This window comes from Peromyscus leucopus, chromosome 4 (genome assembly GCF_004664715.2).
Source record: "Peromyscus leucopus breed LL Stock chromosome 4, UCI_PerLeu_2.1, whole genome shotgun sequence".
In the NCBI taxonomy this organism is placed as follows: domain Eukaryota; kingdom Metazoa; phylum Chordata; class Mammalia; order Rodentia; family Cricetidae; genus Peromyscus; species Peromyscus leucopus.
Genome location: NC_051066.1, coordinates 112,343,476 through 112,371,144, shown reverse-complemented (window position 1 = coordinate 112,371,144; position 27,669 = coordinate 112,343,476). Strand labels below are relative to the sequence as shown.

Sequence of the window (27,669 nt, the reverse complement as noted above, 5' to 3'; positions counted from 1 at the left end):
TATTGCCACATAATAAGCCTTTCTCACCTTTTTTTACATTTTGAATAGAGATGTAAAAAGGCGCATTTCTGTAAGAATTAATTTATATGATGTGCTAAAAAGGTTTCAGGAAACTAAAAGCCAAGTGTATGTTATTAACCACCCAAAAAGGAAGGAAAGAATGACTCCTTCTTCATCTATCTGTATTTTTAAAGATTCCTGCAGAGAGAATTTCCTCTCCAAATATAGCCGATGTGCAGCTATCATTAGTGGTCCCCTCACAGTGCAGCTAAGCAGTTCGGCAGCCCTGGGTGACGATTTGCAAAACAATCAACCTAGCCTTCCTGTATTACTTTGTGGCATATGGGGATCCCCTTTAGAGGATGTGGAAGCGAAGTCATTCCTATAGAGTTATTTGTTCACAAAGCACAGGCCTGCTTCCCCTGGTGGAATGGGAACAGTCTTTGTGGTGTCTCTATTGTTTACTTTCCTATGTTATAGCTTTCTTCTCCTTTTCGGCCCTCACGCTGAGGTCTCTGGGGGCAAACTGCATACACACATCCTTTGGAAATGGTTTAAAGCATGAGTTCTGGGAGATGCATTGATTCACTTAGTAATTACCATCTGTTTTGATGTAGTAAAACTGCACTGCGGTTTTACTAAATGATTGGTCTCTACATCCCTTCACAAATACTAGAGACATATTTATATGAAATTCCATAGCTATTCCATTTTCATCTAGAATATGTCTGTAAACTACATGAAGAAAAGATTTCACGGCTCAAGTTTGACTCCTCTGCATGAGCACGTGCATATAAAAATATACATAGGCAGGTTCATTTGTGCTTCCCCACTCCCAAATACAGATGAGTTAGAGGAATGAGTACAGATGTCAAGAGCATGTAAGACGGGGAGGTGGTCACATCATAGGAGAGCAACTAGGCTTCTCTTTATAAAAGAGCATACAGATGAAAGCTGGGGCATCAGTGTCACTGATACAAAGTTGATTTTGACCAAAGCAAACCTGAAAATAACGAGTTGTGTACACAGATGATCAATTCACTTTTCTGAGGCAACCACTTTTTTGTATATTTAGGAGACTTTTCTAAGACAAGACTGTTAAGAACAAGAATACAACTATAGTTTTTCTTTCAGCCCATTCCCATAGACCTTATCATCCATTATTTTCTGGTCCATTTTTTTTTTATTTTCCTCCAGGCTACTCAGAAACACAGGGTCCCAGATGAACATTATGACATGCCTTATCTCTGTCATTGTCAACTCACATGCTGCCCTCCTCTGCCCCATCATCAAAGCCTGTCTCAGTGAACTTATGTAGGACCCAGGTGACAAATAACTCAGAGGAGGTTGGCACTTCCATTCTACTGCCTTAGTAGCTTTAAGGCTTTTGTCTGACTTCCTTCAACATACTATGCCTCAGTCCTCTTATAAAAATAGAGAAAACACTTATGGGTCTTATTGTTTAAAGTGAGGTTGAAATGCCATGATGTGCTTGGAGTACTTAGAACAGTCCTCAATACCTGGGAAGCACTCAACAAATGCTGTCATTTGCTGTTTATTTTTTCCTGCAAGAACAGTTTTTTGACAGAGTAGTACATAGGAAAGGAGCCCAACTTTGGCCCCAAGGAAATGCCAGGGCATTTTAATCACAAGGAAGAGCCCAGCTTTGATTGCACAGATCAGGTAGGTGGCAAGTAATGGTGGGATGTCATGGCAGGCCAGAAATCAGATCTGGGTGCCAATGTGCTATGGGTCTAGGACATTCAGAAACCTGCTTCTGTGAATATAGGATACACCTCAGCAGAAGTGGCAGGTCCTATGATCCTCTTGGGAGTGTGGGAGCATTGGCCTGAGTTGCTTGCAGGATATTTTATCTTCCCAAGCCTTAACTTTATTGAAAACAAAACAATTAAAAGGAATGAGGCCTTTCCCAAAGGCATGAGCTAGTAACATCCTCCATCATTGCAGGTGGTTAAGATGAAAGTGAAGGCTGCAGTTCAGTGACCCTGTGGTCCCAGGGGATCGCTCCTGCACTTTTCCCTTGGAAAGGCTGATTGTCTGCTCTCAGCCCCTTGAATGGATGGATAAAGGCTCCGAGGAGAGATCACATGTTCACTTGCCTGAAGCAGACAGTTATTTTTCTGAGTCACTTGGTTTGGTTCTAAAACTGTCTCTTGTGGCTGTGGTGGTTCCTCGTAGCTTTTTTTTAAGAGTCTGCACCTCTTTCCAGCAGCCATGAAAGACAATTGCATATTCTTATCTAAAATACCTAATTTCAAAGACATTTAGCTCTCAGAAAACAATTCTGTCTTGTCTGTACAAGGAAATTGTCCCTTTCATGCAGGCGTGGGTCTTCTTTTCTTATTCCACAAGCTGCTTGCTCAGAGTGGATCCTAATAATGCTGCTGACAGATGATAAAGGAGAAAATGACCCTAATGCAATGTGAAGTAGTGTTTATAATTCCTGCTGGCCATGGCTTTGCTGTCTGTAATATACCTTTAGAGATCAGTTATACAGGCTCATGGAAGAGGAATGTAACTTTGTCTTAAGTATAAGAGAAAAAAAAATCTCCCCATGAGGACTCTGGAAATTGATGGCATTTGAGGCTCCAGGATCTGCTTTCAAAAATAAAAGTTTAAGACCTTATTTGGCCTTCCTGCTGGCCTTGCTGGTGAGCCTGACCTTGGTTAATGGGAGTTAATGTAAAGCAAGATACTAATTGTTTTTACAGTGATATTCCTCTACTCTGCTCCCATTACACACACACACACACACACACACACACACACACACACAGAGAGAGAGAGAGAGAGAGAGAGAGAGAGAGAGAGAGAGAGAGAGGAGACAGAGACAGAGACAGAGACAGAGACATGTATAGACATAGGGTCTTAGAAATCATCCCATTTTCTAATAGAGTAAGTTAACTATAACACATCATTCAATGTATTATGTTTTAAAGCTCTGTCTTATTGTTTTCATGAACTATGAACCAATAGCTGAGGAGCTCCCATGGAACTGGACCAGGCCCTCTGGATAAGTGAGACAGTCGTGTAGCTTGGACTATTTAGGAGGCCCCCAGGCAGTAGGACCAGGACCTGTCCTTAGTGAATGAGCTGGCTTTTTGGAACCTGGGGCCTATGCTGGGACACTTTGCTCAGCCTAGGTGAAGGGAGGAGGGGACTGGACCTGCCTCAACTGAATCTACCAGGCTGAGCTGAATCCCCAGGGGAGTCTTTGCCTTGGAGGAGGTAGGAATGGGAGGTAGGCTGGGGGGAAGGAGGGAGGGGAGAGGGGAGAGGAGAGAGGACAGGGGAATCTGTGGCTGATATGTAAATTAAATTAATTATAAAATTAAAAAAAGAACTTAATATACAGGAACATATGTGACACTGATATGTTGTACATCTGTAAATGTTATCTAGTTTTGTTGTTCTTGAGGTTATTATTTATTTTCTTTTATATTGCCATTATTGTACTAAGTACTTTATAGAATGTAAAAGTACTTGAAATTTATTGTCCCATCACCATTTAAATCCTTTTATATCTATACAATCGTCTAGAGTTCCCTACAATCTAAGGAATGAGATGTTAATATTTTTACCATTATTTCATTTTACAAATGAGAAAACTGAGGCTCAGAGATGCTGAGTGTTTTGACTGAAATTATCAGAGTCAGAACATACTAATTATGTTCCTCTGTATGCAAGTAGTGACTCCGTCTGAGTGGAGTGCTGTGTCCCTGAAGTTGGAATAGCTAACTTTTGCATGTGTCTTCATCTGGCCCGTCAGAATCCCCCTCTGTAGGCCAAGCACTGTGGCAGGGACGGTTCCTATCCCCCGTCAACATCAGCATGGTGACAGATAGGAACTCGGGAAAGCCTTCCTTCTAGATGAATGGTCTTCTCTGCAGGCTTCTTAAGTGCTCACATGACAGAGCAGTTGAAGGAGGGCAGAACAAGCGATTTCAGTGAGATAAACTCTGCCACAAGCCTGGGGACAGTGGAGTGGACACAGCAATGATCCCTTTGCTGGTTTCCTCGCCCTTCCATGCCCTGCTTGCCATTCTTCCTTCTTCCCTACCAAGTTCCCTCAACCCTGCCTTGCAAAGCCAAAGGGGAGTGGTCTTTCCGGGAATCTTGTTGAAGGCTGGCCAAGGCCAAATATTCTTTTCTCATAAATACCTGCAATTTTTCTTTACTCTCAATTATAGTTGAACTTACTTGGTGAAAATGTCATAATTTTACTTTATACTCCACATGGAAGCAAAGGCTGTTTAGCACCAGGAGCCATGTTTTACCTTTTATAGATAAAGGTACTGACTGTGTTGTGTGTATGAATGTCACATACCTTCAAGGAAATAAGTTTGGAAGCATGGGGAAAGTCTCCTTCCTACCTCTGAAATTTCTCCCCAAATGCTGGCTGAGATCCAATGTCCATCATGGGTTCTTTCCTTCATACTTAGGGCATAAACAAAACATATATCTTGGATAAGGAACATACGGATCAAATCAGCCCTTGGTTGGAGGTAGGAGTAGAGAGCATGGGTATGGGAAGGCTCTTTCCTGGGTGTAGGTGGTAATTGTAGCTGTGCAGCTAGATCCTGTCAGTATTGCCTCTTCTCTTCTGCCAGCTCTAGACTTCAAAAATTCATATCTGGTAAATGCTGCCCATCTATCTGTCTTCCCAGGTGGATTATGATCGAGCACAGATGGTCTTCAGTCCTCCACTGTCAGGGTCTGACACCTACCCCAGAGGCCCCACCAAACTACCTCAAAGTCAAAGCAAATCAGGCTATTCTTCAAGCAGCCACCAGTACCCTTCTGGGTACCACAAAGCCTCCCTGTACCACCATCCCTCCCTGCAAACCAGTTCTCAGTACATCTCCACCGCTTCTTACTTGAGTTCTCTCAGCATCTCCTCCAGCACCTACCCTCCACCTAGCTGGGGCTCCTCCTCAGACCAGCAGCCCTCTAGGGTATCCCATGAACAGTTCCGAGCTGCCCTGCAACTTGTGGTCAGCCCAGGAGACCCCAGGGAATATTTGGATAACTTTATCAAAATCGGAGAAGGGTCGACAGGCATTGTGTGCATTGCAACTGAGAAGCATACAGGAAAGCAAGTGGCAGTAAAGAAAATGGACCTCCGGAAGCAACAAAGAAGGGAACTCCTTTTTAATGAGGTAAATGCTGTGTTTGGATTGCCTCTTTCTTATGTTGATGTAACATTTGCTTCCTATCTCCAAGGCAGTGTATATAGGGGCTGGGAAGAAAATTCAGTTAGTAAAGTGCTTGCTATGGAAGCACCAAGCCCTAAGTTCTTTTCCCAGAACTCAAGTAAAACAACAACAAAAACAAACACAAAAACTGGCATGTTGATGTGTGCAAATAATTCCAGTGCTGTGGGATCTTCAATATTGTACTTGCTCCAATCTTGTGCTTTCTGGCCAGACAGCCTAGACTATTGGTGAGCCCTGGCTAGTGAGAGACTCTGCCTCAAAAACACACAATCACACTCCTGGAAATGACACTCAAAGTTGTCCTTTATCCTCCATATACCTGCTCATACCCATGTGCACACCACTACACACACACACACACACACACACACACACACACACACAGAGAGAGAGAGAGAGAGAGAGAGAGAGAGAGAGAGAGAGAAAGAGAGAGAGAGAGACAGACAGACAGACAGACAGAGAGACAGAGAGACAGAAACAGACACAGAGAAACAGAGAGAGTCTCACACAGAGAAATAGTATGTTTTCAGACATAGAATGACCCTGAAAATAGAAAGGCAAAACCAACATTCCCCTGTAATCTTTCCTCTAGTCTTGTTCTATGCATGCATGGCTGTTCTTTTTATAAAGTGCTCCATATGTATCAGCCACTGTGCTAAGCACCAACCTCGCTGAGCAACAATCCTCTGTCCATAAAAAGGTGTTGTTATTATTTGAGAGACAAACAACCCAGATTGGTTGAATAACTAGATAACTAGCTGAGGTTTATATGGCTAGTTGACTGTGAAGCCAGGTTTAGAGGGCTATCTAATAGATTCCAGAATTCATACTGTGTTGTCTATCTCTGTGTGTTTACTCACGACTCAGAATTTCTGGAGAGTCTGTCAACACTAAACTCCATACCTACTCATGTTCTTTGTATAAAGGATAGATATAGTGCTTACATTTTATCTACACATGTTCTCCTATGCATGATATATCATTTCTAGATTGCTTATAATATTTAACACAATGCAAATGCTATGCAAATATTTGTTAGATGATATCATTTATAGAATCACAAGGAGAAAAAGTCTGTACAGCACATACTCATTTTAAAAACTACCTTTCAGAAATGTTGGTTTGATTGAAGGAATATGTAACTCATGAATATACAAGGCCTCCAACCATATACATACATGTATAACCATAACCCCACAACCAAGCAATGGTGGCTTACATTAATATTTTAGTATTTTTTCTCATATATTTCTATTTATTTCTCTTCTATTTGTGATAATACTATACATGTAGCTTGATAGCTTCCTATTTTAACTTGCTTAATTTAGGATTTAATTTCATATTAATAAAGTTTTAGAAAATACATTGTTGTATTTGAATATACCAAGCATATCATTTCAATGGCCTCAAATTCTTCCATCATATGTATAAAAAATACTCATTAAAGCAATCTCTGACTTATACTGTTTTCAGTGAGAGCTGTTTGCTCCATGTTTTGTAATCTTATTAGTTTCATAAAGTAGAATGAACAAGAATGAACACATAAATGTATGTATTTTTTAGAGAATTAATATATAATGTTTTTAGAAAGTATCAGTTTGGGCCTTTAATAACAGTCTTCTGTCACATTTACTGGCATTATTAGATGTTACATTATCTCTGCTGATCTGGTAGACATGGACAAATATTATTATTTTAATAAGAATTTTATTGCTAGCTGTCTAAATTTATTTTTATATATTTACATGCCATTTAAACTATTCTTTGAATCATACATCTTTTTGTGCTTTTCCATTAGAGTTGTGGCATTTGCTTTATTGATAATAATAATTGAGACATCAATTTTATTGTATTTGTTGTATATGTACACATCAAATTATTATATTTGTTATATATGTATCAATTAGGAGCTTTAAAATAGGTGAGAAGATATGAGTACCTCTAACAAAAACCCCAGCATTTTGGAGAATTGTCCCTTTTAATTATTAGCTTTATAAGCAATGAGGGGATAGATGATTTGACAGAGATATCAGTCTCTGTCAAAGAATGTGCAGTCCACACCTCCAGAATAATCTATGGTGGCTTGAGACCTTTGACATTCTGTTGGGAGTATTCTCAATTCTCTTATAAGTGTACAGAAGTAAACTGGTCCATGAACACTGTACCAGTGTTCTTAGCTACATTTGAAACCTCATCAATAGAGGCTCTATGAAGGCACAAGAGCCTCCCACATCTCTAGTTCCCACAAGATGCTCATTTCTTATGGAAGTCCTCGAAGCCACAGAGTGCTCCAAACAGGTGCACTTAAACAGCTTCCCTATATCCTGTTTCTCATTCTCAGAATGTTTTTTCTAAATCACAGTACTAGAACAGATGGGCATGACTTACTACTTAGCACAAACTCTGAAAATCAACTACAAGCAGCCACAAGGCAATAATTGCCAGGTACTCTTTCCAACAAGTAGGCTCAGTTTGGCCTTTAACTTTTAAAAAAGCCTGCAGTGTATTTAATTTTACCATCTAAATAAGTTCTTTTTATTCAGGCCAGTTCTCCTTCAGGTCCATCCTAAGTCAAGCCGGTGTCTTACAGCTCCTTTAATTGTTCACTTCGTGGACATCAGTTGCCACCCACTTTACAGCTTACTGTGACTCCTTGGTAGGTTGGCCCACAGTAAAGTACAGATAGTGATCTATACAAGCCCTTTTGTCTAATTGAATTTCCCCAAATGCCAAAGTAAACTTCCTCTTTGACAAATTTTGCTATATATATATATTAATGTTTTCCCTTCTCCCCCCTGCCCCCAACTTCCACCTTTTCTCCCATGTCCCATTTGTCTCATTTCTTATCTTTCCGATGTCTGTTTGGCCTGTCCTTTTTTCACAAGTATACTCACTTGATTCATTTCTACTATCACTAACTACTGTTGATGCCTCTTATCTACAGTAGATCCCTGAAGAAATTCCTCAGCACTCAAAATATTGATGTGGCCACAAGAGAAAACACAGCCAGATTTCACCAGCAAAAGTAAATATGTATCTTTCTCACTCATCCAGGTTGTGATAATGCGTGATTACCACCATGACAATGTAGTTGATATGTATAACAGCTACCTTGTTGGAGATGAGCTCTGGGTGGTCATGGAGTTTCTAGAAGGTGGTGCCTTGACAGACATTGTCACTCATACCAGGTAAGATGGATGAGTCAAAGTACTACTTCAATAACTTCCTCCATAATTTCTTCACAAATTATTGATACTGTGTACTCAAGAAATACAACCCCTAGAGTGCTCATTATAAAATCATGCATACATAGACCATTAATTAAATTAATGCACACACGCACTCTGGATGTCAACAGTACACATTGATTCAATTTCAGAAGCCTACTGAGAATGCCATTTTAGTAACAAACAACAGAACTTCTCAACACTAACATAGAGTTTACTAACAGAGTTTTATCCTCCTGAGTTGCTCTGCCATGTTCTTATTGCTAACTCTACCAGGGCTGCCTAAGGACGGAAGAGAACAGCAGAAAATCAAAATTTTATGTTACTTCACCAAAATGAACCTGTTAGGAAATAAATATTCCTCGATTCTAGTTGAATTTAACTTGATTGTCTTCAGTATGAGAGTTCACTGACATGAATTTGCACTAATTGCACAAAGCTAACAAGTGTGGTCACTTTCCTTTGACTTATATTGGGCCCCTGAAATGCTCAGTGCCAGGATTTATTCTGTAATAATCATGTCCCAGGAACTTCATTTCCTTTATTTGGAGATTTTCTGGACAAGGGCTAGAGACATACACTAGTTCTCCAAAAACCTAAGAAAGTGGCACCCCTTGAGTATTTGAAAGCTGTACCTAAACCTGTCTTGATCCTTACATGTTATTTCCTTTCTAGAATGAATGAAGAACAGATAGCTACTGTCTGTCTATCAGTTCTGAAAGCCCTCTCCTACCTTCACAACCAAGGAGTGATTCACAGGGACATAAAGAGTGACTCCATCCTCCTGACAAGTGATGGCCGGGTAAGGTTTTCATGTTGGGTCCCCTTCAGTTGAGTTTGTCAGATTGCCTGTCATGGGCATTATTCCATAAAGCACACTTTCTCACAATTCTAATTTTTGTTAGTCACATATCACCCACTCCACTTCCCAGAACTCACAAAGAGGAAATTGCCTTTCCTCCGTATCATCCTGTTACTCAGAATTACTGGTGGCCTGAAATTGATGAAGAATTTGTATCTTCTACAATGAGAGTAGGAAGTAAAGGAGACTATGGGAATTTCTTTTATTTTTCCACTGTATTCCTTTTTTGTTAGATAAGAGGAGCTGGCTTTTATTTAGCTGTATCTAGTCTCTTCCTTTGAATATGCCTAGCTTTGAGATCTCCAAGTCCCTATGAGAAACAGATGACCAAGTCTTCTTGACTAGTTTGAGAAAACATTATTGAAGATCGTTTACTAATATGTGAGCAAACATAAAAAAATCATAACAAACAAGCCAGGAAGATGAGTGTAGTATTCTGAAGTATATCACCATTGTTTTTACATTATGCTGAAGAGTTTGTTAAATTTGGGGCTGCTGGATAGGAGCTCTGATTTTTGGTAGAAGTTAGAATATCATTAATTTGCAGGATGAAGCTTGAGAATAAATGTCCCCCTCACTCTACTCATTGTTTCCAATCTCATGGAAGTGTCTGTGTGGTCAGTGTATGCTGGTTTCAAAAGGCTCAAAGAATGAAAGCAAAGGCATCTTGTTTAAAAGGGCAAAGAAAAAGCATTTATTATACTATGTTTCTCTGCCTAGACTTCTGCATTTCTCATCAAAATAATCTACATAAGAAATTCTGTTGAAGGACAGAAGTCAACAGAATATAGGCTATGTGAAAGCCAGAGATATAGCAAACTCACATTTCAAGGACATTTTAGGGAGAAGAGTCTTGACACATAGATTGTCACTATGTAGGCCCTTCTCACACCTCTGTTATTCTCACCAGAGGAAATGAGTTGGGGGTGAAGGTAACCAGAATCTCTTCAAGGTATCTGGATTTTATAATTCAGGAACTTCAGAGAGATGAAAAATGTCTGTGTAATATCATAATTTGCTGAAGAACAATCAGAGATGAGCTGGGAGAAACTACCCACCCACTTTGGCTTATCTAGTTTTATTTTCAAAAGCATCTAAGTTTTATTATAGATAAATTAGTAAATTTCATAAACTGCAGAGGACAAAGATCACTCATAATCCTATTACTTAGTTTCCATATTTCTATGTACATGTATATATGATTATGATTTGAGGATTACGGATAAATAGTTTTAATTATTATTTTTGTCATTACTCCAATTAAAACTTTTTTATAGGAACAGTACAAGAACATGCATAAGTCAGCTTTGTTATACAACAAACTCAAGACTAAGTGGCTTAAAACACTCATCATGTATTTATTCAAAAATATGTGGGTCAGTAGTTGAGTTTCATCAGCTAGGACAACTGGTCTCTGCTCCATATGCCACCATATCCTCACACATGTGAGCAGCCTGCAGCTGATGGTCTCCATCACCTTCTTGTAGTTGCTGGCTTTCAATCAGGCTGGAGTGAAGTTTCTCCCAGCACAGCTCTCTGATCATTCTTCAGCAAATTTTGATGTGACATGAACATATTCCATCTGGCAAATGTTATCTCTACCCCATTCTGAAGCAGCCAATAAGAAAGTGATGGAGACCATCAGTTGCAGGCTGATCACAAGCTGATGGTCTCCATCTGTTTTGTAGTTGTCTGTCTTTCAGTAGGGATAGAGTGCTAATGGGGTCTTGTGTCACCCATCTCCCAGTAGAATTGCCCTGCATAATTCACATATTTCTTGTGACAGTGTTCCCAAAAAGTATCATGAGGGGCAAACCTGATACAGATGCAATGCATGCATGTGTACATTACAATTCTCATATTATGTCATCTTAGCTAAAGGAAGCCACACTTTCAACCAAGCTCAAATTCAAGGAATGGAGAATAAACTGCCCTCCTTGCTTTTTCTGAATACACATATATGTAATGTGTCTGTGGGTGCTCCCCTATATGTGTGTGTGTGAGTGTGTGCATGCTGGTACATGTGATTATGTGCATGCATGCATGTGACAGCCTAAGTCTGATGTTTGGGAACATTCCTTAACTGCTTTCCCCTTTCTTCGAGGCAAGGTCTCTCAATTGAACCCAGAGTTTGTAGGCATAAGTTTCTATCTTCACAAGCAGCTCCCACATAACCACACAGAAGCTTAATATTAATTATAAATGCTCAGCTAAAAGCTCAGGCTTGTTACTAGCTAACTCTTATATTTAAGTTAACCCATATTTGTCATCTATGTTTTGCCACATGGCTTGGTGTCTTTTCTCAGTATGGCATGTCTATCTTGCTTCTTTCTGCATCTGTTCCCAACTCCCAAGATTCTGCCCTTCTTCCCAGCATCCTCCTAGGCTGGCTCTCCCACCCAATCTCTTTCTGCCCAGCTATAGACCAGTCAGATCTTTATTAACCAATGAAAGTAATACATATTTATAGTGTACAAAGATTGTTCCACAGCAAGAGCTTGCTGATATGACTAGTTTAGCTAACCGACTTGCCCCATGGGATTCCCTATCTCCACCTTTCAATGTTGGAATTATAGGAGGGCCAATCATGCTCATGTGGCATTTATATGGGTTCTGTGGACCTTACTTACTGTCCTAAGACTTGCAGAACAAGTGCTTCATTTTCTCAGCCCTTGCCCCAGTCTTCAACAGCTCCTCTTGATGGGATAAAGTACAAAGTCATACTATACTGCAAAGGGATGCAAGGAAGAAAAATGCATATTTATAAAGAAGAGGAAGTATAGGAAGAGGGCAAGAATCCACCCCATCCGACTCAGAAAGCACGCACGTAAGACCTCATGAGCACAAATCACATCAAGCACTAAAGCAGTCCATGAGTCACCTCTGGCAATGGTACTTGAAAAAACAAAAATGCAGGGCAGTTTCAGGCTAAGCACTTTCCCTCTGTCTGGAGATTGGCAGTAGAGCATCTTGCTGGAAACATCTGATTTGAAGTCACTTGGGGGAGTAAAATAATAGGACAGCATTTAATCAGCTTAATTAAAAAATTTTACCTCTGTTCAATATACAAGATTATTAAACTACTCAGTTGCTATTCTCAAGGGCTGAACCTGTGTCTCAAGCATCTCTGCACCTCTATGTACCCAGCAGAGCATACAGGAACAGGAACATTGTGAATGCTACTAATCCTGATGATCTGTACCTGCATTATTTTATGAATGCTTATTATGTGCTAGGAATGTAGAGATCCTAAGGATGAACAAGAGAAAGTCCTTATTTCATTAAGCTACATCATTTGGGATGTAGGAATGTAATAATAATAAACCCACAGATAAAGTAATAAATAATGTGACTATTTTATTGCCTTGCTAGGGAAGATAGCTCAGTAGATAAAATGCTTCCTGCAAAAATATGAAAATATGAATTCAGATCTCTAGAATCCCCATAAAAAGCCAGGCATAGTGATGCATCTTTGTAATCCCAGAACTAGGAGATAGAGACAGGAGGATCCAAGGGCTTGCTGTCCAGCCAGACTACCTAAGTGGTGAACCCCAGGTTCAGTGAAAGATCCAATTTTAAAAAATAAGTGGAGAGAAACCAACAGAGTAAAACACCTAAGATTGACCTCCTGCCTGCTCACTTGCATGAACAGGTGTATGCAACCCCTCTCACTTTATGGAATAAATGTAAAGGACTTGTTCTATCCAGACTCTCAGACATCCTCCACAGGGTGAAATCTTAGTTAACCACAGTGATACCTTGCCTGGTAGCTAATTCCTGATTAGCTGTTTTCCCCTCCTTCTTATACTTACCTATTTCACTGACAGGGCTTCTTTCATTGTCCAAATAAGTGTCCTGCCTGAATTTTTGCCTTGGAATGTGCTTTTGGAGGGAAATGCCAACTAATGGGGTGCATATAGAAAATGTAATGAATCTAAGTTCATCCCCCACATAACTTGAAGGAAGAATAAAGGATAAATGGCAACAGACCATCAACCAGTGCCTTATGACCACTCCACTCCCTCAATATGTCACCAACACTCAGCAGGAATCCAGTGTCTCCTCACCGAGGACGTGCCCATAGTATTTGTTGTCTCCAGCTGCTCATTGAATGGATTGATATTATTAGTCATGTTCCCTTTGCCACTTTTTGTTTCATTTCTTAAGTAGCATTTTACAATTAAAAGATGGCTTAAAGATAGTTACACTGAGGCAATTCTTAAATAAACAAAGATTGGGGCATATGAAATAACTTGCTGTCTCTGAAACTTGCCCTGATCTCCATCTATGTCCCCTTCCTGTTAGTCTTCAGAAGGAGGGTGTCCCAGTATAGGACGCATCATAAAAAGTCCTAGGATCTGCTTTCAGATCTCATTTAACAATGTTCTAAAGCTTTGGAAAAGTAATGTCCAACTCTGTGTGTTCTGTCTGATGGTAGAAGAAATGAGACTCTGAGTTAAAGTCTATGATCTCCTTCCTCTCCTCTTGGAGTTGGTGTTAAATGAAGTGGACCTCAAGCAGTGATGCTTTCGCCATCATCAAACCGCCCCTTTTTATGACTTATCTCAGTGTTGTTGTCTCTTGCCATTGCTCTTTGTAAAGCAGAAGTTTTCATAGTTTAGTGAGCATCAGAAACCAGTAGAAAACATTAAAATAAAACCACTTTCTTGGGTCCTCCCTCTAGGGATGGTAATTTAACTAGGGTTGGTGGTACCCAGGAACCTTCATTAATAACAAACTGCCAAATGATGCTGAGGTTACACATGTTAAGTGCTATTGCCTTTTAGGAAGCACCCAAGAAGTATTCACAAAGGTAGCCACCTATGGCCTTAAAATATGCAGGATAGGCTCAATTTCCTAGTTTACCCAATTATAGAGCAGGAATTTTTATAATTTATTTTTATATCTACAACTATCCTGGAATGGACTTTCTTTTGCACTTTCCTCTACCCTTCATCCTTTCGTGGAGCCCATTTCCTAGATAGGACATGTTGGGGGTGGCTGGGATAGCAGACCAGAGAGCAGCCCTTTCTGAACTCTAAATTCTGAGGTCCTTAGAATGTTCTTTTGTAATGAGCCACATCTCCTTGGGGTAGGGCAGTATGCTTCTCTCAGCATAACTGCATTAAGGAGATGTGATGGTTTACTAAGCACCCACGCCATACAATTCCATCTAAAACAAGGCTTAGCTTAGAGCCGTGTGATTTGCTTCTAAGGTCTGCCCATAGTGCTTTATTATACTTATTATTTGAATTCTCATTATCTACTTGCAGATTTATTTGGACAAATGTTGTGTGCAATTATGCTTTTTTAGAAAACTGTCTCTTTTCTGTACTAGGATGAAGGGGGTTTTTTGTTTTGTTTTTTTGTTGTTTTTGTTTTTGTTTTTTTGTTTTTAAATCATACCAAAGCACTAACACTCCTGCAGGAAAAGACTGGGCCTAACTACCAAGCATCAAGTTTCAATTTCTTAACTCACACATTTGGTCAGGGAAATAATTATTAGGATCCTAGTTTTGGGAAGGTGTGGAGTTTTTTATGTCATTATAGAGAAACCCATAGTAAGATACTGAGATTAAAAAGTTCTAGAGTCCAAATGCTCAAAATTCCTCTCCTTTATTATTCAAGTTTCTGGTATGTATAAAAACAAAATGTGTTACCATAATTTTGGCCACTCATCTTTGATCTATATGACACTCAGAAAATGGAATAGTACTCATCTGTTAAGAAAAATGAAATTATGGGCTTTAGAAACATCTAACCCTACACCACATATGCACTCGAAGACACATAGGCATGCACACAAACACATATATATGCACACAAAGAGAGGCATGATGATGTTCTAAAGTTTACCCAGACTTCTCTAAAATGTACTACTTACTAGGTTCTTTTTTAAATTTTCTATTTTAATTTAAGGAGTAATTTAAACACTGTCAGTCAACACTGAACTATATTACTTGAAAGTGTAGCTGACATCATTAAAAATAAGATTAAATTCTGAGGTCTTACACACACACACACACACACACACACACACACACATGAGTGCATGCACGTGCACACACACACATACACACATTAACTAATGAATGAATTAAAATTGTAAATAGATTTTAAAAGCTTTAGGGGGTGAGGAGATTGCTTAATAAGTAATATGCCTGTGCAAGCATGAGGACCTGAGTTCAGATCTCCAGACCCAAGACAAAAGCTGGGCTTGGCTGTGCATGACTGTAGTCCTCGCACTGGGTGGCAGAGGTGAGAGGATCCTGGAGTTTCTAGCCCAATTAGGGATCTCCAAATTCAATAAGAGCCCCTGTCTCAAAAGAAGGTAGAGTATGACAGAGAGAGATACCATCCATTGACCTCTGGTCTCCATGAGTATACACACAAGGTACACATACACACACACACACACACACACACACACACACACACACACACCACATTTTTAATTATCAAAATTTCTGTAGAGTTATGTCATAATAGCTGAAGATGCAAGGGGAGGGGCTTCTTTTGTCCTAGACAAGTACTGTGCTGCTTAGCTAAACTCCTAGTTAAAAGTACAAGGTTGGATAGAGAAGGAAAAAAACAGTATCTAGCAAGAGTATGTGGAAAGGAGTGGTACCTGCAACTAGGAATCTGAGGATACCAAATACTTAAAGTGAGTGCAGCAGAAGGAAATCCTGGAGAAATGTTGAGAGAAGCTCAGAAGAATGTATGAAGAACAGCAACAGATAATTCATACCTGAAGGACAGAGTATACTTTAATCTATAACAATTTTAACATCTCATGGTCGTTCTCAACCATCTCAAAGCAGTGCTGAAACTATCCACTTACTTGGATTCTGTTGTCACTAACAAGGGAAAGTTGCCCATAGATATTCTGTCTATAAGACCATCTGTATTTCAGAGCAGGTCACCATGACTAGGAGCTGCGCCTTCCAGCAATAAACAGGAGGGCATTTAGTGTCCGTATATTAGCAGGTGTCTCACAGTGCAGTCTGTTCTGAAGTATGTCTTCAAGTCCACCAGAGTTTTTTGTAAGGATTTTCAGAGCACTGCATGATGTCAAAGACAAATAAGATAGCACACACACTGAGTCCTTGGGCTAACCACTTTAAATGCCTGGCAGCCAAGTGCTGACTCCCAGTCTACATGCCTAAATGTACACCTGCCTAGACATTCATGTTGGCAGCTTTGATTACTGTGGGCAAAGGAGCTAAGAGCAAAGAGAAGGAAAGGTGGCACGGCAGTGTTATCTTGGCAACCTAGGTAATTGGAGATCGAAAATATGGAAAAGATGGTGGCTGGTTGAGTCATCCCATGGTACATAAGAATCTAAATGTGTTCGATGCCAAGAATCTTAAGCTGTAGCAACATGAATCATATTTCTACAGAGAACATCAACTCGATTACACAAAAACAACATCTGTGGTGACATTGTGAGTTTGAGAAATATATTGTTTGGGGTATATTTAACTTGAAAAGATTACCTGTGTTTGTCTCATAATTTCATGAGAGATTAAAAAATCTGTAGGAGTTCAGATATTTGGAAGTCAAGACTGATAAGAAAGGTCCTGGCAACTTTGCTGTCTCTTAGTCCCAGTGACCAATTTGAATGACTTTCTTTGAACCTATTTGCAGGCCTGTGTGTATGTCTACTTCTCATGGGCAGTGTTTGCTAATTATTCCTATGCTACTTTCCTTTCCTTTTCAGATAAAGTTATCTGACTTTGGTTTCTGTGCTCAAGTTTCCAAAGAGGTGCCAAAAAGGAAATCACTGGTGGGTACCCCATACTGGATGGCACCCGAGGTGATCTCCAGGCTACCTTATGGGACAGAGGTAAGTAGGTGACAACCATAGTTTGGGGACAGAGGGCCCTGGGATCATCTCAGGATCATCAGTGGTCCTGATTGGTAGATATGGGACTTAAGGGACTTCTGACTCCATAGTTGATCCCTAACATTGGGGATCTGTTGGCTCAGAGTTGACTGTGATAGAGGGAACACTGGTCCCACTGGGAACATCACCACAAAATTTACACAGTGGCTTTCCCTGAAAGGTAGAAAGGGAATCATGGAGTCACTAAATACTGGTCCCACTCCCAGTGGCAAGCTGTAAAGCAAAATAACTGGAATGGTAACTGTAGTCACGCTGAAATGCTTCAGAAAAGGGAAAGAAGTATAGAAGGTATGACTAGGAAGTAATGTTTGTGTATAGTAGAAATACAATAGAAAATCGTGTATGTATATTGTATATACATACATTCGAAATACAGCATAATTTAAATGAGGGAGGGTGAGGCAGAGGCTTTCTAGGCAGAGAATAGTGTGAACAGAAGCTTGCAGGCACTCAAAGACTGAGCAGAGTGCTTCCATGCACTGTGGTTTAGATGGCGACAGCAAGTGGTTTGTACTGACGAGCGAAGAGCAATGCCTGATTGAACTTGGGCTTGGCTCACCTCTCATTTTCTATGGCCTTGGATGAGGACCCATCTTGTTTTTCTCACTGTGGTCCACAGAGATAAATCCTCAGTGACAGTAGCAGGAGATATAGAGTAAGGATGCAGAGAGCAGATAAAGTGCAAGGAGGTCATAGCAAGAGCCGGCTAGAGGGGTTGACAGAGCCACCGTCATGTCCTCTCCTCCAGCCTTCCACTTCTTCAGAACTGCTTGCCACCTCTTCCTTCTCTTCACTCCCTGAAAATAGTTTATGAAGCAGGATTTTGTGGGGGTTGGTTTAAAATAATAAAAACAAAAGTGGAAAACCCCAAAGTAGGTGGGGAAAGAACTCTGTAAAACTCAGATGTGTAGAAGTATGAGAGTCCACCATGTGTGATACAAAGTAGATTCTCGAAATTTGTTTTAAACATGCCAAAGAGTTATCTCAATTTCTTATGGTTTAAGTATAACTTTCTTCTCTGGCTGTGACATCTTTTACCCTACTGATCGCCAGGGTTGATTCAGCTGACCTGATTGGTTAGGCGGGTGTCCCTTTGCTCCCTCACCACTCACCACACCTCCCGAAGCTTGGTTGAAGAGGACCACCTTCCCAGAATAGAGGAGGACTGCTCTTCAGCCAAGGGTATACGAGTAGCTGCGATCCCCTGAGAGAACCTCCAAACAAGCTCTCTTTTTTTCATAATGTAAAGTTTGGGGTTTTGTTTTCTTTCTTTCCTTCCTTCTTTCTTTCCTTCCTTCCTTCCTTCCTTCCTTCCTTCTTTCTTTCTTTCTTTCTTTCTCTCTCTCTCTCTCTCTCTCTCTCTCTCTCTCTCTCTCTCTCTCTCTGCCCCTCACTCTGTCCCTCCTTCCTTCCTTCCTTCCTTCCTTCCTTCCTTCCTTCCTTCCTTCCTTCCCTCCCTCCCTCCCTCCCTCCCTCCCTCCCTCCCTCCCTCTCTCTCTCTCTCTCTCTCTCTCTCTCTCTCTCTTTCTTTCTTTCTTCCTTTCTTTCTTTCTTTCTTTCATCTGCCCTGGTATACAGTTAATACAGAGCTTAACAGGATAAAAATTAAAGCTCTAGACTTGAGAATGGTGAATTTTCATTTCTAATGAACTAGTAGAAACTTCACTAGTGTCATCTTTGAAAAGTATACAGGGCCTAGGAAGCTGGATTGCCCCATGTACAAGAGAGCATTACTGTTTTTGCAGAAGACCCAAGTTCAACTCACAATACCCACATCAGGCTGCTCACAGCTGCCTGTGACTCCAGTTCCAGAAGCCCTAACATCCTCTTTGGCCTCTGAGAGCACCTACTCTTACTTTTACACACACACACACACACACACACACACACACACACACACACACACAGTAAATCTCCTTTAAAAAGAAAGATGAAATTAGCAGAAAGGGTGATAATACAATTCATCATGTAAATTTGTGTCATAAAGTTTGACATTAATTTGTGAAATTAATTAGTTTGTGAATAAATATGGATATTGGGTTTCACAATACAACCAGAGCTCCAGAATGTTCTCCATTCCTTACATAACTAGTAGATTGTGCCTAACAGGTGGACATCTGGTCCCTTGGGATCATGGTGATAGAGATGATTGATGGTGAGCCCCCCTATTTCAATGAGCCTCCTCTCCAAGCAATGCGGAGGATCCGGGACAGTTTACCTCCAAGAGTGAAGGACCTACACAAGGTGAGGATTGGTGTGTGCCGCTATGTCCAGAATAGTTACTGGATTTTTCAGCCTCCTTGTTCATTTAAAGACTGGCATTTCCAATATGGTGGGTCTGATTTGAGGGTAAGGGTTTTGGATTTAGTCATCTGGATTTAAATCTGTTTTTCTGTGTATTTATGGAGCAAGTGGCTCCAAGCCTTCAATCACACCTCCAATCTATAAACGGGGTGTCACCAGATCTTCTCTCAAAGGGCTAGTGAGAAGTGAATTGGGATTCTCTTTCCAGCATGTCATCACTGAGTAGTAGCTGGTACCTGAGAGGGACTTCTAATTGCTAGGAGTATTCAGATTTCTTGACTCTTGTAGAGTTTTCATTCTAATTAGAGAAGAAGGTAATACAATTTACACAAATAAATAAAAATTAGTCAATGAACGCTATGAAGAACACAAAGCACTGTGAAGATATCGAATGTACAAGACAAAAGACTGGGAGCTGCTTTAGTATAAAAAGCCAAGGATGCCCTTTACGTAAAGATTCATCTGAAACAAATGGAAAAAAGTCACTAGTCATGCAAAGATCTAAAAGAAAAATATATCATGCAGAAGGAGCATCAGATAATACAAGGACCTGAAGCCAAGGAAGAAAGCTTGTATGTTGGAACAACTCATCAAGGAGATAAGGATAGAACATTCCAGAGAAATAGACAGGAGCTAGATCAGTCAGGGAGAGAAAGGGCTGTTCATATCAAGGACCAATGAATGTGGTTTTCACGTGTTCCAAGACATAGCAACTGGGACTATGCTAAGGCTCATGGTTATTCCAAGAGTTACCCTGCTAGCTTGCAGCTCCCTGTAAGACCTGATATTTCAAGATCAACCTCGGCTTAGCCATACCTCCCTCGATCTGCTTTATAACAGACAAAATATGAGGCTGCCTTTTATGGGAGAGGGATTTGGAATGGTAGAAGCTCCCCATTTCCTCTCATGTATTACTGATGATAACAACAGAATTGTTGTTATAGCTTGTGCAGAGAGATTAAGCAAAAAGGAAACTACAAAAACTCAATAAGAGTTTGAAATTTTTGATAGATTGGATTAAGACTAACAAGTGAAAATTAACTAAAAACCTGTTGTGTGAAAATAACTCCACATCTAATAGAGTTGAGTGCTAATGAATACACAAGGATATATTTACTTCTAATGTTTAAAAGCTGAAAAAAGCCCAACTGTGTTTCCCAAATGAATAAATAAGCTATGGAATAACTGGATAGCTACACAAAATGGAAAACAATAAAACAAATGAGGAAAGAAACTCACAAATGCAATGTTAAGTGAAAATAAGCCAGTGAAAGTTAACAGTATACAAATATATGTGTTTGTATATATAATATATTTTTGTATATATATTTATGCTATAATATATACATATAAATATATGTGTGTGTATTTGTACAAAATTGTAGTGTAACTTATACATGAATTATACATATATTATATACATATAAATTATACGTATATGTATATAATTATATGTGTCTATATGTATATAATTTTGCACAAAACTTAAAAGCAGGCAAAATTAATGCATCCTATTAGAAGTAAGGATACTCATTACCTTTTGTAGGGCTATAGGTAATGCCAAGAAGAAGCCTGAGGCACCCTCTTAGAATGGCAGAAATGTTCTAGATCTCAATAGAGGTAGAGAGTGAACAGATGTCAACATAGGCTAAAGTCAATCAGGACATTCATCTAATGGTGTTCATCTCCAAGTAACAACTGATATATGTCAGAAAAGTTAACTTTACAAAAATTAAATGGAAATGTCTGTGTCGACTAACGTGATAGAAATATGTTTCTGTCCGTGAAGTGGGGAGGGGTGTCCATCAAGCACTATTTCATAGTCTCAGTGAACTTTCTCACACATGCCACTAGTGCCCATATAATCTAGACATAACAGTTGCTTTCATTGGTTACCATCATTATTTTATTTAATAAATAGTTACTCTACCTTTTATCTCCATTGTTTCCAACTTTGAAAGCAATTTTAATGATAGCACATGTTTTTCTTCCCTATCTTTCTCCTTCATTTCATTTAATGTGAAATCATTGATGAGATTTGTTTGGACATTATTTTAGGACACTGGACTGGGCTTCTATGTTAGTCCTCAGTGTGGTGTCTCTTTCTTTTCACAGGTTTCTTCCATGCTCCGAGGATTCCTGGATCTGATGTTGGTGAGGGAGCCCTCTCAAAGAGCCACAGCCCAAGAGCTTCTTGCACATCCATTCTTAAAATTGGCAGGTCCACCATCTTGCATCGTTCCACTCATGAGACAATACAGGCATCACTGAGCAGATTCATATAGGAGACAAATCTCAGTGAAGAAATGAGAATGATTCAGGAGAACATGAGGGAAAACCCACAGAACATGAAAAGGCCTGTGCATTCTAAACCAGCTGATTAGTGGGACAGTGTGATGACCTGACCGGCAGGGTTTGACAGACCAGGGCATCTTCTAGTGTCTTAAATAGGCATCTCTCCACTGACAGCTGGCATGGTCATTTGGAGCATGGCTTTAATAAGTCATCATTATACATTTTCAGCCCTTCTTCCAGTGAATCAGAAGGACTCAGTACAAACTCCGCTATGATATATCCTAGCCACATGCAGGGTACCGCATAGGATTTTCTATATTGAAAGAATACTTTTCTGGCAAAAAAAAAAAAGGAAAGAAAGAGAGAAAAGAAAAGAAAAAGCACTTTTTTTCTTAATGGTAGCAGTGTAATGTATTTTGCAATGAATTTGTAATTTTTCTGTACGATAGTTTTGATAATTTATAGTACTTTGATGTCACGTAGCCATTGTCTCGGTTGAAGTAATACTTGTTTACTAGCAGGCATTTGAACAAAACCTTTCCTACTTTTTTATCCCTTTCAGAGAACCAACGATTCTTTAGGAACTTTGAATACTAAATGACCCTCAGTCACCGTCAGCTTTAGCAGAAAATCTTTCTTATCCTAATAAGTGTCTTATGTAATGGAAGAAGAGCTAAGAGTGATGGTGTGGACACTTCATTTACCCAACCAAATACAGTGAAATAAAATTTGAGTCACAGGATCAGCCAAACAACTCCTTGAGATAATGCTAAGTATTTTGAAAAATCATTTCCCCTCAAGGATTCTGGTAACACACACATTTTTGAAGAGCAAGATATTTCCCTTGATGCCCACCTTTAAATAAGCATGGCATCTCCTGTGACCAAATTTCCCTCCCAGGGAGCATCTTCAGTGCTGGAATCATTGGACTTAGTTCTCCAGATAGAATGTTTTGGTGAGACCATGGAAATCCCAGGCTCACAACAGGAGAGTGAACGAGGCAAGCTGTTTGGTTCTGTGTGTCACTGTTTCTAAGACTCTGTATGCTAGCATACCAAACTCTTGTCTGTGTTATCTTCATGCCGCAGTATTAATCACTGTTATCCATGTATTGTGCTGGAAGTCTGAACGGATGATAGAGGGTGAATTAGCAAGGGGGTACTTTACCAGGTATGGTCTAACTTCAGTGGTGACCATGTTATAATGTGTTTCCAACATAAGGAGAGTTGTGCTGCTGTCTAGATCTTCCTGAATGTTGATAAAAATGAATGACTACTACAATACATTTTGTGTTGCTTGTTGGATGAATTTGCATGTTAACTGTAGGCCAATATAGATTTGCCTTTAAAACTCTGGAAGTGCTACATAGTCATCAATAGTTTCTATTAATTATGCATCAGACAAAAGCCATTTGTTACCAAACTAGAAAACCAGAGACTTTACTTAATAACTTCACATACTGTAACAAATATGAAAATAAGTTTGTGAAGATACTCTGGTCGCTCTAAGCATAATTAAGAATTTTTTTGTAATTAATAGGTTGATAATTATTTATTATAGTTTAAAAGGAAAAAAGGCATAAAATGACCTTCTGCTGATTAGCTGTTCAGTTTTCCCCAAACTGGAAATGCTTTATCCTAAATAGAACCTATAACTTTGTTGCATAAAACGCAGATCACTGTTTTATGTAAACTCTTAAAGTTTTTAATATAAATGTGTAAGAATAAAAGCAATCTCAACCCCCAAAAATGGCAATCCCAAAATGTCACAAAACAGTGTCATGATTCAGCCAGGACTATGTAGGAGAAGAAAGAAGAATAAATCAGAATCATTTTTAACTATAATCAACATTTAAAAATTAATTGCAGGAAATAGCTGACTTTTGATTCAAACAACTTTTGACAGTGTAATGGAAACTTTTTCTGTAATTTTCTTATCATTGGACATTTTTTACAGTATTTGGTAAGTTTACAAAATGTTCATGTAGCTTAACGGGGTCTGTGAGCACTGAGCACCGGCAGAAACTGCACACAAATAAAGCAAGCGTTTGCCTTTTCCCCACTGTGCTATTGGAAAGACTCATTTTCTGAATTTGTCTTATTGAGTAAGTAGGGATGGTGTGTTGATGATCTTGGGATGCAAATGAACTGGTTTATATGTTATGTCATGATGTCTCAAACTGAAGATAAAACAATCCTGTCCCTAAAGGTTACCAGTTATATAAGAATGTGATCCAGATACCCTACTTAGAAAAAAATATTAAATTCTGAGAAACCAGGTCCAAGGGAAACCAGATGAAGAGCTAAAGACCTTCACTTTACCCCTCTATCCCATGGACGGTATGCTGATTTGAGGCCTTTTACCAACAAATTTTACTTGAAAGACTTATCTAGAGGTCTCTTAATGTAGAATAGAGTGTTCAGTCTCTCCATTCTCTTCAACTGACAAGAAGAATCACTAACATTGACCCCATAAAGTTGAAGAGAAATGTTTGCGACAAAGAGCCCGTTTCTTGTCTAGAAATTTTAGAAGGTTGCTTTCATGAAATAACCTGAGACATAAGGATGAGAGAGGACTTAGTACATCATGTGTCCAGGAAGAGAAAGATGGAGGCAATCTTCCACAGATAAGACCTCAGTCTTCGCTGTAAAGGGAGTAGGCATTATATTTCTTGCCTGTATATAATGGGTCATGGAGAAGAATCAAGAAACATGTTAAATTACTTTTAAAAAGTAGTGAAAGCCAGAGAGATGACTCAGTGGTAGGATGCTTGCCACCAAGCCTGCTAACCCGAGTGCAGTCCCTGGAGCCAAATGGTACAAAGAGAGACTCTGTTAAGTTGTCCCCTGACCACCACATGCATGCCATGGTACATATGCTTGTACGCGCGCGCGCGCGCACACACACACACACACACACACACACACACACACACACACACACGAGGAATTTCTGTAAAAAATGAGATGCATGACCATACTGTGCATTGGAGGGAAATTTAGGGAGATATGGCTTCTTTTCTGCAGGAAAAGAGGTCAGAGTGCAGCTGAAACTAAACTCTAAAAAAGTATATCACCTACACAGAGACTCTTGTGAACAGCAGAGGCTGTGGCCTTCAGACAGAACCAAAATGAGATTTGGGAATCTTCCTTCCTTCTCTCCAATAGCATCTCAACTCAGCTGATTTCAGACACATTACCAGAAGCTTGCCCCTGTGAGTCCCTGTAGACTTGGCCCTGTCACAGTGTAAGACACCATGATTGAGTAGGGGATGTGGGAGGAAGAGGGAATAGAGTATCATGTTATATACCCTGCCATTGCCTCCGGATTCTGTCTTTTTCTCTGGTACAAAGTCACCCAGTTCAAAAAGAGATGTATTGGTTTTGAATTAACTTGAGATAGACTCTTTGAAAGCCATAGTAGGTAAAGGGAATCAAACTGAATTATGGTTGTGTTCCTATTACCCACCTGGAAGAACGTTCACTGTCAATTACTAAATAAATAAATAAAGTCATTTCATGAAGCTAACATCTCAGAGCCAAACTCTCTGGTCAATTTAATCAAAGAAATAGATAATGAGTTTTCAAAAAGAGACAGACTATCTGGATCAGATATAAAATACATAAACAGGAAAAGTCTAATGAAACTAACATGATATGACATAAATGGAATGAGTTTGAAAGGCAGACTGTCAGTATGGGCATGTTGAATTATATTTCCATTTTCAGATTACATTATTTAAATGTGGGTTACATCAAAAGGAAAACCTAAAACAAACAGTTAAACATAAATTCTATACATGTGCAATGACCCTGGAAAACTCTTCCTACCAGAATGAAGAGAGAGAGAAAAGCAAATGCTACATAACAATTTCCTTTAAACTGAAATTCTCTCCTGCAGTAGGAAGGGAAGTTCATAAGACACAGGAAACTCACAAGACTTACAAGACTCAGGAGATTCCTCCCTACTACTGTATAAGCAGTAAACTATTGCCAGGGTAGAGGAGATCATTGTTGCCTACAAGTTAGTCAAGAAACATTAAAAATGTATCTTTTATGAATTAGTAACCATAATGTGGTTAGTTTTTTGGTGAGGCCTTTGTCTGAAAGCCAGGCATATTCCTGTAAGTAGCCAATACCCTGTGCTCTTGTTAGCAACCCTAATAAACTTACCATTTCTTGAAGCAACACTTGAGTGGAATTTTCTTTGGTTTGTAGTCAGTGCCCTATCTGGGGTAAATAATTTTTTCCCCAGGAAAAGTCAAGCAACATAATGAGTACCCAAACAAAGACCAACAGGATTAGAAGAGCAGTTATATGTCATCTGTAATCGGTGACAAGACATGCAACTGAGGCTGGCTGATCCAAATACGGGTGAAGCATCCATAGGGGTAATCCCATCATGACGGCCTTTCCCTGTGTGGTATAGGATGCTTGATAAGTTTAGGCCTCCCAACGGCCTCTCCACCATCTCAACAAACTGAATCATACCTAATCAGGAAAAGCCCAGGTTTAGTAGGTAAAGCACTTCCAGGCAATTCCCCAGCCCCACAGAGAGGAGAAGGGGATGAGACCAGAAGAACCGTGAGTATGTTTTCTGGTATGCTGCTGATATATCCCCTTTGGGAATCGTCCTGAGCCTCTCTGGGGAAGGAGCTGTGTTTGACAGGCTTTGAAGGGGCAGGTTTAAGGAAAGAGATGGGGAGGGGAGCCGAGGTGGGTCTTCCATCAGACTCCTTCCAAACATTCCAGACTCTGGATATAGGGATGCCAGGGTGCCAGGGTGCCAGGGGTTGAGGTGGAGCTCCCACCCAGACAATGCTATCACATCTTGGTAGCAGTTCTATGGTTCCTGCTAAGAGTAATAAGACATGTAACTAAGGCCAAACTATGTGATAAAGTATAGTCAACTTCTTCTGCATAGTATAAGGTACATGTCTTTGTAAATGTGGTCTGCCACATGATTATGCGGATTCTCTAAATATAGCTGTTAGAGTAGATGATACACTGCAATCCCTGGATGGAGAACATGTGGAATGGAACTAAAAGCAAACTATGGAGATAGTTTCATGGCCTTTGTTGTGGGCAGTAAGTCACACAACTGAGATTCAACTATATCCTTAGAAAATATTTACACAAGTAAGGAAAAAATTACAACAGGAAAAATACATATAGATGCTGCCCTCTGCCTTAGGTTCTGATTTGGCAGGAAAAGTAAGAAGAAGAGGAGGATGAATTGAAGGTGGAAGCTTGCTGTTTCCTACAGCTGGTAGAGTAGAAGAGATAAAGAGTACTGAAGAGACCTGTACTATGCTGATGAGTCCTTCCTGGGACCCAAAAATTTAGGTTGTGTGGCAGGAATCAGTGAAAGAGGAAAGAGTGATGTAGAAGTGACACCCTGCAGATCTGATTTTTAAGGAAAATCCATGATAATCAGGAGATACTCAGCATCCTAACTGCTTCAATTAGTCAAGATTTTTTTTTAACAAGAAATAAAAGCTTCTTACAGAATGGCTCATGAGGCTGTGCGACAGAGAAAGAAACTGAGTGATATCCCTCTTTGAGATTATAAATACTATGTAATCTGAGGCAGTATGCATGAAATCAGTCCTTGGTAGACTGACTCATACACACCATTAGGGACATTTGGCTATTACCACCTGATGCTTGTGAATATCACGTACTGGAAAATTATAGAAAAAGGACAAGCATACCTGAAGCAGGCACATGGTGAATGGTAATTGACATTTATTACACCATGTTTGACAAGATTGTCTTGTTCACAGGGAACTTTACTATAGTAATACTTCCTCTTTGGGATCTCCAGCCTTCAAATAAT

At 39.7% G+C, this 27,669-nt stretch overlaps 1 protein-coding gene across 3 annotated transcripts in view; it reads left to right on the top strand.

The window, feature by feature from the left end:
• Window positions 1-26,020, top strand: part of Pak5 (p21 (RAC1) activated kinase 5) — a 297,256-nt gene extending 271,236 nt beyond the window's left edge. For 2 of the 3 annotated variants that reach the window (XM_028884504.2, XM_028884505.2), the window contains 6 exons: window positions 4,689-5,180; window positions 8,292-8,425; window positions 9,140-9,266; window positions 17,047-17,172; window positions 19,342-19,476; window positions 21,652-26,020. In XM_028884504.2, the coding sequence (XP_028740337.1) occupies window positions 4,689-5,180; window positions 8,292-8,425; window positions 9,140-9,266; window positions 17,047-17,172; window positions 19,342-19,476; window positions 21,652-21,807 (1,170 nt within the window). In that variant the 3' untranslated portion in view covers window positions 21,808-26,020. Of the gene's footprint in view, window positions 1-4,688; window positions 5,181-8,291; window positions 8,426-9,139; window positions 10,487-17,046; window positions 17,173-19,341; window positions 19,477-21,651 lie in introns of those variants that run through there. The other variant, XM_028884507.2, reaches the window with a different exon arrangement.
• Window positions 26,021-27,669: the final 1,649 nt, after the last annotated feature.